We start from the raw sequence: 11,790 nt of genomic DNA, 5'->3' as shown, positions 1-11,790 counted from the left end.
TGTTAACAGAACCGGGAGGAGGTTACAGACAGAAGAAACAGCATTCCTACCACACACAGTGCCAGGTGCACACAGTGCCAGGCACACACAGTGCCAGGCACACACCACTCACCAGGAATTGGGGAAAGCAGTGGAATTGAGTGAGTTCTGTCCCTGCCCCAGCAACGACTAGACTTAGTGAGTGGGCAAGTTGCCTAACTTCCCTGGGCCCCCGTTTCCTTCCCATTTTGAAGTGATTCAGCTGCATAGACTTCAGAAAGAAGCGGACTGAGTGAGGTTCGAATGATGACTATATGTGACCTTGGGCCAATCCGAAGCCGGCTCGCTCAGTCTCAATTTCCTTCCTACAAAATGGGTAAAATAATTTCTACCTCACAGGGCTTTTGTGAGGTTTCGGGAACATATGTGAGTCGCTAAGCACACAGCCTGGCAATACTAGATTGCCTTTTACAAAAGTAGGGGTGACGACCCCTGATCTGCCTCTTTCTGTGCGGCTGCTGCTGGCTCCACAGCACCCATCCCAGAGGCTGCCCGGAGTAGGGGCCGTGGACAAACTTCATGACCCCCAAAGGGAAAACAGAGCTGAAGGGGCTTCGGGGGGAAAAAGTAAAGAGCTGGCCACAGCAGGCTAACTTGGCTAACGGGGACGCTTGGTGAATGCGTCCCCTTGAACAGACTTACCGCAGTCGAGAATCTTTGCTAACTCGCATCAAACATGCCTCCGAAGCTGGCTGGATTTTGGACAGCCCTTTGTGCCTCCGCCTTCAAACCCAAGGCAAAGGACAAAGCCCAACCTCATGGCGGGCTGGGAGGGTGAAAGCAGGGGGATTCCCCCAATTCCCGGCGGAAAGGAAGGGTGATCTGTTCCCATCCGCTGACTCCCACTCCTGGGGCCAGGGCTCCTTGGGCGCCCCCTTCATTTCTCTCCTCTCCGCACAGGTCGGGAAGGGAGGGGGTCGCGCTTGGCCCGCGGCGCAGGGTCACCCCGGCTTTCGTGCCTCCGACAACGCCTGGCCGCCCATCCCCGGCCCCCGTCGACCCTGCTGGCCCGCACGGCTGGGGTCGACCTGGCCCTCCGCCCCCGTCCTGCATGGAACCCGCCCGGCCGCCAGCCCCACCTCGGCCGCTTCCCCTGCCCTCCGCTCCTCTCCTCTCCTTTCCTCTACCCTCGCGGCCACCTCGGCGCGCGCCGCAACCTCCGCAGACCCCGCCGGGCCCCCACCCCGCGCCCGGCCGCCCCCGCGCCGGCTTCCCGGCCCCCGTAGACCCCGCCCGGCCCTCCCTCTCTGGGGTCGTGGCGACGGGGAGGAGGGGCCGCCGGGCCGGCGTGCGTGGCAGGCTCTCCCGGCTCGGCTCGCTCGGCCTCCCTTACCGGGAGGCGGGGTCGGCGCCGCAGCGGCGGAGGCAGGCCCCCTCCTCCCGCCTCCTCGGCCCGGCCTCCTTCCCCGGCCGCGCGTCCTCTCGGCCGCTCCGACGCCAGTAGCGCCCGCGTGCCGCTCGCCCAGTCCCGGGGGAGCCCCAGCAAGTTTCCCGGGCCGCGCGCCGCGCTCGCTCGCCTCCCAGCCCGCGGCCTGAGCCGCCGCCGCGCCCGCCATGCCCTCGGCCAAACAAAGGGGCTCCAAGGGCGGCCACGGCGCCGCAAGCCCCTCGGAGAAGGGTGCCCACCCGTCGGGCGGCGCGGATGACGTGGCGAAGAAGCCGCCTCCGGCGCCGCAGCAGCCGCCGCCGCCCGCGCCGCACCCGCAGCAGCACCCGCAGCAGCACCCGCAGAACCAGGCACACGGCAAGGGCGGCCACCGCGGCGGCGGCGGCGGCGGCAAGTCCTCCTCTTCGTCCTCCTCCTCCGCCGCCGCCGCCTCGTCCTCGGCGTCCTGCTCGCGCAGGCTCGGCAGGGCGCTCAACTTTCTCTTCTACCTCGCCCTGGTGGCGGCGGCCGCTTTCTCGGGCTGGTGCGTCCACCACGTCCTGGAGGAGGTCCAGCAGGTCCGGCGCAGCCACCAGGACTTCTCCCGGCAGAGGGAGGAACTGGGCCAGGGCTTGCAGGGCGTCGAGCAGAAGGTGGGTACCCCCGGCCCCCCCCCCACTGGCCCCATCGACTGCGGCCTCCGGACCCACGGCCAGGCCCCTTCCTGCTGCCTGCCCAGGCCCCAAGGCGGGAGCCGGTCGCTCCTCCTTGGCGGGCCCTGGCCTAGACACCCCCTCCATGCGGCCCCCTAGTTGTGAGGCAGTCCCCAGACCCCCTTTGTTAATGGCTGCGGAGGAATCGGCCCCGAGGGATGGGCCGCCGTGAGGATGGCCAGGCTTGCCTGGCAGGGTGGGCCAAGGGCCTGTCACAGGGCATTAGCGGTGACCTGTAAGGAAGCCGGCAGGCTCCGGGGAGCCCATTCTTTCTGGATTAGGAACCGCTGAATGGGCAGAGTTGTCTGAAAAGGAGGTTGGAAGGGAAGCCAGCGCATCCCTGGAAGCCTCAGGCAAGGCCCCACCTCAGCTCTGCCTGTGGAAGACATCCCAGCGGGGTTTTTAATAGACCCGGAGCTGGCATTCTTACTCATTTGCAGGTCCAAATGAAATACCATCTATCTTTAGTTCCCTTGTCCTGTACTGGACCAGCCTGCCCAGGTGGGCCTTTGACGTAGTCCTCATTCAGCTTTTTTGGGGTTTTCTTTTGAGAGGGAGTGTGGCTCTGTCGCCCAGGCTGGAGTGCAGTGGTACGATCTCAGCTCACTGCAACCTCTGCCTCTCAGGTTCTAGCTATTCTCCTGCTTGAGCCTCCTGAGTAGCTGGGATTACAGGATTACAGGCATGTGCCACCACGCCTGGCTGATTTTTTATTAGTAGTAGAGACAAAGTTTCACCGTGTTGGCCAGGCTGGTCTCGAACTTCTGACCTTAAGTGATCTGCCTGCCTCGGCCTCCCAGAATGCTTGGATTACAGGCATGAGCCACTGCGCCCGGCCCTACTTCAGCTTTAGGGGGAGGGAAGGGCCAAAAATACTAGATCATACTGGTGAATAATACTTCTAGCCACATTTATATGGTGTTTAGAATGCTTACTCACATATTACCTAATTTTTATAGCCACCCTGGGAGGGAGGGAGGACTAACAGTTTTGATTTCATTTTCCAGAGCAGAACATTGAGGTTTAGACAGAGCAGTGAGTTGACAAAGTCCCCAGCTGGTGAGTGGCAGACACATGCAAATGTCTAGTCCACTGCCCTGTTCGTTAAGGGTCCACAGGGGTTCATTTCAGGTATGGACGGACCCAACTCTCAAGGCGAAGGTGCTTAGCTTCCGCCCTTCTGTGATTTTTCCATACCAAGTACGGCCCCTTTTATCTCATTCGCTCTTCACTATGTCATTGCTCAATGAAAGTTGGTTGCAAGACTGAAACAAAAAATCCCGCCACTTCTGGTCCCGGAGCCGCTGCCTCCTTTTCCCAGCATGCTGTCTGTCCTGCCAAGTTGCTCTCTGCTTTTGTTGAGTGTGCAGGACTAGGAGTTTCCTCTTAAGACTGGCAGAGCACGGCCGGGCGTGGTGCCTCATTCCTGTAATCCCGGCGCTTTAGGAGGCCGAGGCGGGCGGATCACCTGAGGTCAGAAGTTTGAGAGCAGCCTGGCCAACATGGTGAAACCCCGTGTCTACTAAAAATACCAAAATTAGCGGGGCGTGGTGACGCATGCCTGTAGTCCCAGCTACTCAGGAAGCTGAGGCAGGAGAATTGCTTGAACCCAGGAGGCGGAGGTTGCAATGAGCAGAGATCCTGCCAGTGCACCCCAGCCTGAACCATAGAGCGAGACTCCGTCTCAAAAAAAAAAAAAAAAAAAAAAAAAGACTGGCAGAACGACTGGAATGAGTCAGCCTGCTAAACGCTGCAGGCCAAGGGAGGTGACTTTTCTAAGGGAATTAAGTAGGCAGTGCTGCTTTGCCTATCCTGAATGTCAAACCATTCTTAAAAAATAGACATACTGCTGGAGTATAATCACTAGCCTCTGTTTCTTCTCTTTCATCCACCTACTTACTAATCAATCATAATATTTATTAAAGTCTGACAGTTGCGGGGCTCTGTGTAGGCTTTGTGGGAGGGTATGAAGGAGCAAAAGACACCAATCACTTGGGCAGCACATAAGGAGGTGTCAGTCGAGGGTAACTCCCATGAAAGTTCAGAAGAGGGAGGGTGTGGAATTTCGCCTGTATCCTGGTGGCCAGGGTAGTGCCAGCCATCTAGCCGGTGATCGATAAATGTTGAGAGAAGGAGTGTGATCAACACCGTGGCAGGGGCACTATTTTGAGCATGTTCGAGAGAGAGGAGGTGGCTACCATGCCAGTGGCAGAGTCACATTTAGGAAATTGTGAGAGAGGGGAGGTTGGAAGTTGAGGCCAAAATAGGGAAGGTCTTGAATCCAGGTTAATTCTCTGTGCTTCTCCCTGCCCCTCCCTTAGTCTCTTCTTTTTGCTGCTTCACCCCCTCTCCATCACAGCTATGTATATAGATCACTTTCTTCTTTGGGGCTCAGTTTTCCCTTCCACACAATGAGAAGAGGGCTCCATCCAGACTTTTAAGAATCCTCATGGCTCTAAAATCGTTGAAATAGTGACTTCTCTTTTTTTTATTTCATATTTTATATTTCGTAGAGACAGGGTCTCCCTGTGTCACCAAGCTGGGGCATAGTGGTGTGATCATAGCTCACTGCAGCCTTGAGCTCCTGGCCTCAGGTATTCCTCTTGCCTCAGTCTCACAAGTAGCTGGGACCAGAGGCACACACAAGCACATCCAGCTATTTATTTTTTAAATTTTTGGTAGAGTCAGTGTCTTGCCGTGTTGCTCAGGTTGGTCTCAAACTCCTGGGCTCAAGCAGTCCTCCTGCCTTGGCCTCTCAAAGTGCTGGGACTACAGATGTGAGCCACTGCGCCTGGCTGACCACTTTTCTTTTAATTTAGTAGTGTAATAAAACTATTATTTAATGTGTCATATTTGTGGTGCACTTATTACGTGCCAGGCACTATGCAAAGCATTTGAAAATGCATCATCTCCTGACTCTCACAACAACCCCAAGAGGTAAGAACTATTATCAGCCCTCTTTGACAGAGGAGAAAAATGAGAGGCTAAGTGACTGAGCGGTTATATAGCTAGTAAGTGGCTGGGCTAGGATCCAAACTGTTGTCTAACTCCTAGAACACTATTAACCACTCCACTATTTAGCCTAGTACATAGTAGGTGCCCAATAAATGTTTCATTGACTTGAGACTCAGAACATGGCCAGAACAGTGTTAGGATTTGCCACAGAATGTGGCCACCCTGTCTGCATCTTTGGGGTGGCCAGGAAATAATTATTTTGTATTGAGGAACCAGTTGTGTTTGGTTCTCTGACATCCTGAGTTTGAACCCCTTTATAACTCTTGGTGACTTATTGGGGGGTGGAGTTTGGTTCATAGCAGGGAAGTACACTTACAGTATAATTAGTGTTCACTGTCAGTCAGCCATGCTATTAAATGCTTTATAGTCATGATTTCTGTTCTTCCAGCCACCCTCTGAGGCAGGTATCATTTAGTGGCACCATTTTGCAGATGGGGCAGCTGAGGACTGGCTGTGTCACTCGTTCAAGGTCACACACAGACCATAAGTGGTGTAGCTGGAGTTGGGTGCCCACCTGTCTCTTGTCCTCCAGCTAGATATTCTTGTTATTGGAGAATGACTCAAATCTTCTGAATGACTGTAGCACAAGCAGAGAGGCTGGCCTGTCCTTACCCAGAGGATTCCGCAGGCACAAGTGAGTCCTGGGCTTCAGAAAGTGTTGGCAGTTGATCTTTAGGCCTTTTGAAGAGCCTGTGTTGCCCTGGCAGATCCAGCGTGATATAAAGAATGGTAGGCCGGGCGCAGTGGCTCACGCCTGTAATCCCAGCACTTTGGGAGGCTGAGGCGGGTGGATCACGAGGTCAGGAGATCGAGACCATCCTGGCTAACATGGTGAAACCCCGTCTGTACTAAAAAAATATAAAAAACTAGCCGGGCGTGGTGGCGGGTGCCTGTAGTCCCAGCTACTCGGGAGGCTGAGGCAGGAGAATGGCGTGAACCCGGGAGGCAGAGCTTGCAGTGAGCCAAGATTGCACCACTGCACTCCAGCCTGGGCGACAGAGCTAGACTCCATCTCAAAAAAAAAAAAAAAAAAAAAAAAGAATGGTAGGAGTAGGCTTAGACCTGGTAGGGACAGTTTAATGAGACTAGGACCTATTTGTGGAAGCGTGAGTTCCCTGTTCATATTTCTTTGTTTTCTTGTCTAGATTCTCTGGCTAAGGAGTCAGGGCGTCAGGAATTGGCAGCCTCTCTTCCAGGTACTCAGAGCACTTGGAAGTCAGTGCCCCTGTCTGAGCATATCACATAGTGGTTAAGAGCTCAGGTTCCGAAATCAAGCATTTTGGGATTTTGACATTTGAGCCTACCACTTACCAGTTTCCTCATTAGTAAAATGGAGATCATTGGGAGCCACCAACTCATGAGATGATGATGAGGGTGTAATGAGATGATGTATCTGAAGTCCTTTGTGTAATTATTGGTCCATCATAAGTGGCTGGTTGAATGTCAACCACTGCTAACACCCAGTCCCCCCACCCTACGGTGTAACCTTGAGGGCAAGCATCCTAGCCATTATTTCATCTCTGGCATCTTGCCCACTGCCCACCACTTAGTGGGCATCCCACATTTGTTGGGGGAACAGATATTTCCTATGCATATTGATTATAATGAGTTATTTTCACATAAAGATGCGCAACTCATAGTACCCTCAGTAGGGGAACACCATGTTCTTTTTATAGTGTTGGGGGTTGGGTATAATTTCTGTTCTAGTCTCCTTCCTAACCATTTGTGAAGAGCCAGCCCAGGTCAGGACTGGCAGGGATCAGAGGAGACATGGGCCAGCTCATCAGGCTTTGCTTAAATTTCCTCATTCTGTGATTCCATCAAAAAACACTGGAAGAAAGCCTGCCGTGTTGAAGGTACCGTGCTCACCTGCTCACACCTCTGTTCTGAGTGCTATGCTTAGAACAGGCAGACACTGTGATTTAGTAACCTAGTTTCAGAAATGGGCTCTCTCCAGTACCTTCACGGAGTGTCCTTTAAGACTTGGGTTGTATTTGGTTGGGCAGGGAAATTGTCTAGTATTCTGGAGCCCCTGAGAACCTTACTCTAATCTGCCTTAAAACAGACCGATGGAGCTAGACAGCACTTTAGAGACTTATTTGCTACTGGATGATGAGCCTGGGACTTGGAAAGTGAACGTGACTCTTCGTGCTTACAGAGCTGGTTACTGGTGGGGCTGGCACAAGAGCCAAGGTGTGCTGTTCACATTCCGTTTCAGTTTATCCTCCTGCCTTTTGGCATTGGACTGAAGATAGTTCTAGGAATCTGCAGACTCACCAGGTGCTTCAGAAGAAACGAGAAATAATCACGATGATGATAGCTGCCATGTATTGAGCGTTCACTATGTTCTGGGCACAGTTTAAGTATTTGATATATTATTAATTCACTTAATCCTCATACAGAGAATCATATGAGTCTGGTACTGTTTTCTCATCCTTCAACTGAGGAAACCAAGGTACAGATAGGCTAAATAACTTCCCTAAGATCACACTGCTGGGAAGTGTCCAAGCGAGGATTTGAACCTAGGCAGTCTGGCTCAAGAGTCCATGCCAGTGGACGGACTCTTTATTTTTTAACTTTTTATCATGGCAGTGTTCAAGCATAAACAAAAAAGCAATATAATGAACCCCAGTTTCAAGAATTACTGATGTTTTGCCATTCCTTTTTCATTCCATCAGCACACCTGGCATCTGCTTTTTTTTTTTTTGGCTGGAGTTAGAAGTCTGATTCTGAACCACTCTCTTGCCCTATGGGTGCCCAACCTGGTCTCCCTTGTTCTCCAGATGCTGTTGCTGTTGAATGGCCATAACATAAGCAGAGAGGCTGTCCTGTCCTGAAGCCAGAAAATTTACTGGGCAGAAGTGGGTCCAGGGCTTCAGAAAATATTGGCAGTTCAGCTCTAGGGCCTCTGAAGAGCCTATGTTGTCCTGGCAGATCCAGGGGATAGTGAATTAGGAATTAGTTTTAAAGTGAATCCCTGGCTGACATTCTTAGTTTACCCAAAGCATTTTAGGATTTATTTCCAACTGATAAGGGTTCCTTTCCTTTCCTTCCCTTTCTATTCCTTTCCCTGTTTGTTTTAACAGAACACAGTATATCATACCTAACAAAGTTTACAGTATTTCTTGAATGTCATCTGACACCCAGTCCAGAATCACAGTTCCTTGATTATTTCAAAAATGGCTTTAAAAAATTTATTTATTTATTTTTAAATTTTTGTGTTGTTTTAGACACAGGACCTCACTCTGTTGCCCAGGCTGGACTTGAACTCCTGGGCTCAAGGCAACCTGTCACCTTAGCTTCCCAAGTAGCTGGGACTACAGGTGGACACCACCAGGCCCAGCTCAAAGGTGTCTTTTTAACAGTTGGTTTGTTCAAATCAGGATCTATGTAAGATCCACACATTACACTTGATTGAAAATTTTCCTAAATTTATTTCGGCCTATAAGTTTCCTGTCTTTCCTTCTTTTAAAATGCCTCTTAGTTGTTGAAGATCCTGGTTCTTTGTTCTATAGAATTGTCCACATTGTGGGTTCGGCTGATTGCATCCTCATGACATGTCTCTCCTGCGTGATGGTTAGACCGAGGGACTTGATAGAGTCAGGTACTTGTTTTCTGTCTTTTCCTTGTTTTTTTTGCAACAAAGTATTAAAAGTGGCACCATGTGCCACATCAGGCTAAAACCCAGGTTATTAATCATTGTGCTGTCCAGCCTGATTAGTCAGGCCTGGGTTATAAATCATCCCTGGAGCACTAGAAGGGGGCCGTAGGGTTGGTCCTCAAAACCATATGGACTATGTGTGGAAGGATGTTTCTCCAAAGGAAAATTGTGGTGCCATTCTGGAAAAAACAGGACCTGGAGGCTGGGCAGACAAAAAAAGTTCTATCATGTGAAACTCATCAGGTCTTCTCAGCAATTAACGTCTGGATTTTGATTACAGGTGCAGTCTTTGCAAGCCACGTTTGGAACTTTTGAGTCCATCTTGAGAAGCTCCCAACATAAACAAGACCTCACAGAGAAAGCTGTGAAGCAAGGGGAGAGTGAGGTCAGCCGGATCAGTGAAGTGCTGCAGAAACTCCAGAATGAGATTCTCAAAGACCTCTCGGATGGGATCCATGTGGTGAAGGACGCCCGGGAGCGGGACTTCACATCCCTGGAGAACACGGTGGAGGAGCGACTGACGGAGCTCACCAAATCCATCAACGACAACATCGCCATCTTCACAGAAGTCCAGAAGAGGAGCCAGAAGGAGATCAACGACGTGAAGGCAAAGGTTGCCTCCCTGGAAGAATCCGAGGGGCACAAGCAGGATTTGAAAGCCTTGAAGGAAGCTGTGAAGGAGATACAGACCTCAGCCAAGTCTAGAGAGTGGGACATGGAGGCCCTGAGAAGCACCCTTCAGACTATGGAGTCCGACGTCTACACCGAGGTCCGCGAGCTGGTGAGCCTCAAGCAGGAGCAGCAGGCTTTCAAGGAGGCGGCCGACACGGAGCGGCTCGCCCTGCAGGCCCTCACTGAGAAGCTTCTCAGGTCCGAGGAGTCCGTCTCCCGCCTCCCGGAGGAGATCCGGAGACTGGAGGAAGAGCTCCGCCAGCTGAAGTCCGATTCCCATGGGCCGAAGGAAGATGGAGGCTTCAGACACTCGGAAGCCTTTGAGGCGCTCCAGCAAAAGAGTCAGGGACTGGACTCCAGGCTCCAGCACGTGGAGGACGGGGTGCTCTCCATGCAGGTGGCTTCTGCGCGCCAGACTGAGAGCCTGGAGTCCCTCCTGTCCAAGAGCCAGGAGCATGAGCAGCGCCTGGCCGCCCTGCAGGGGCGCCTGGAAGGCCTGGGGTCCTCGGAGGCAGACCAGGATGGCCTGGCCAGCACGGTGCGGAGCCTGGGTGAGGCCCAGCTGGTGCTCTACGGCGACGTGGAGGAGCTGAAGAGGAGTGTGGGGGAGCTCCCCAGCACCGTGGAATCACTCCAGAAAGTGCAGGAGCAGGTGCACACGCTGCTCAGTCAGGACCAAGCCCAGGCCGCCCGTCTGCCTCCTCAGGACTTCCTGGACAGACTTTCTTCTTTAGACAACCTGAAAGCCTCAGTCAGCCAAGTGGAGGCAGACTTGAAAATGCTCAGGACTGCTGTGGACAGTTTGGTTGCATACTCCGTCAAAATAGAAAGCAACGAGAACAACCTGGAATCAGCCAAGGGTTTACTAGATGACCTGAGGAATGATCTGGATAGGTTGTTCGTGAAAGTGGAGAAGATTCACGAAAAGGTCTAAATGAATTGTGTGTGCAGGGCGCGGATTTAAAGTCCAATTTCTCATGACCAAAAAATGTGTGGTTTTCTCCCATGTGTCCCCCACCCCCCAATTTCTTGTCCCCTCTTGAAGAGCAGTTGTCACCACCTGAACACCAAGGCATTGTATTTTCGTGCCCAGTTAATTTATTGACAATGTTTAAGTTCTCTGCTTCAGAGTTTGGTTAGTTTCCTGAAGCGCAGCCCCTGTGAATAACAGGTGGCTTTTCATGGATGTCTCTAGTCAGAGAAAAATGATAAAGGCTTCAATTGAGGATTAACAGAAGCAGATTAACCTCAGAAATCCTGTCTGGCTGGCAGATTTCAAGTAAAAAAAAAAAGGTGGTTTTGGGGGACACTTTTATTTCCAGTTGTCTTTAAGGAAAATTAATTTTACTTTTTTTTTTTTTTTTGTACTTCTGGCCGAAATTTTTATGAGATATCTCTCACTTGTCTTCCACTTTGAACCGGTTAAAGCTCATAGCTGTCAGCTCTGAATGAGGAGGGGAGAAGCCCCTGGGTCTGTCTTTGAAAGGAATCCGCTGCTTGAGGGCCGCCTTCCCCTGTGGTGTGTGGGTCATTTCTCTTCCTGACGCATCTTATGATATCAGAGGTAACTATGCAAAGCATCCAGACGGTTCTGAATGTGAAGCACTACACCCAGCAGAGTCCCAGTGTCCTCTGTCCCCGCTGCCGGCCCGTGTTCTCTCTCAAGAGGTCACCAAGGAACACAGAGGTTTAGGCTCCCAGAAAGGGGAGGCTTTGGGTTCTTTCAAAAAACGCATTAGGAGAGCTGTCCACAGTGGAATGGGGGGTCTCCCTGGGGAAAGTAGGCCAGGTCCTTTTATTTTAACGTGATGTCCATGAAGAGGTTTGCTGCCTGGGCAGCCCTGTCTGTCGGCAAGGAGCGTGCATACTGCGTTTCTGTAATTGTTTGCTGTATCTCCCTTCCCTCTGAGCTGTATTGTTCTTTAATGGCTGTCTTGCCCTTCCAAAAAAAATTGAAAAAAAAAACAAAAAACCTGAAAAGTACAAAAAAAAAAAAAGGTTTTGTTTAGTTTACTGTGAAATGAACTGTATGGCTTATTTACAGTATTTTTAATTCTTAATAAACACTTGAGCTTTGTTATGACTTTTCCAGAGTGGTTGCATTCTGAGAATTTCGTAATTATGATGTGTTTTATTAGCATGTGGTATAAACGATTAGCAAATAGGTAAGTTTACTATTTTAAAGCTGTTTTTTCTTTTAATTCTGAAACCAAGATGGCCTCACTCTTGGGCTGGGGGCCTGCTTTGATGGACTGTTAGCAAGTGTGTTCAATGATTACTTGTCTCCAGCTCTGTTGTCTTCAAGCATAGGACCTCAACCCTCA

At 51.4% G+C, this 11,790-nt stretch overlaps 1 protein-coding gene across 1 annotated transcript; it reads left to right on the top strand.

Annotated features, from left to right (window-relative positions):
• Positions 1-1,294: 1,294 nt before the first annotated feature.
• On the top strand, positions 1,295-11,449 carry CKAP4 (cytoskeleton associated protein 4). The gene is made up of 2 exons (XM_050748621.1): positions 1,295-2,058; positions 9,075-11,449. The coding sequence occupies exons 1-2, from the start codon at positions 1,594-1,596 to the stop codon at positions 10,398-10,400; spliced, it is 1,791 nt and encodes a 596-aa protein (XP_050604578.1). The 5' UTR covers positions 1,295-1,593; the 3' UTR covers positions 10,401-11,449.
• Positions 11,450-11,790: the final 341 nt, after the last annotated feature.

Source organism: Macaca thibetana, chromosome 11 (assembly GCF_024542745.1).
Source record: "Macaca thibetana thibetana isolate TM-01 chromosome 11, ASM2454274v1, whole genome shotgun sequence".
Taxonomy (NCBI): Eukaryota; Metazoa; Chordata; class Mammalia; order Primates; family Cercopithecidae; genus Macaca; species Macaca thibetana.
This window is presented reverse-complemented; position numbering and strand designations above follow the sequence as displayed.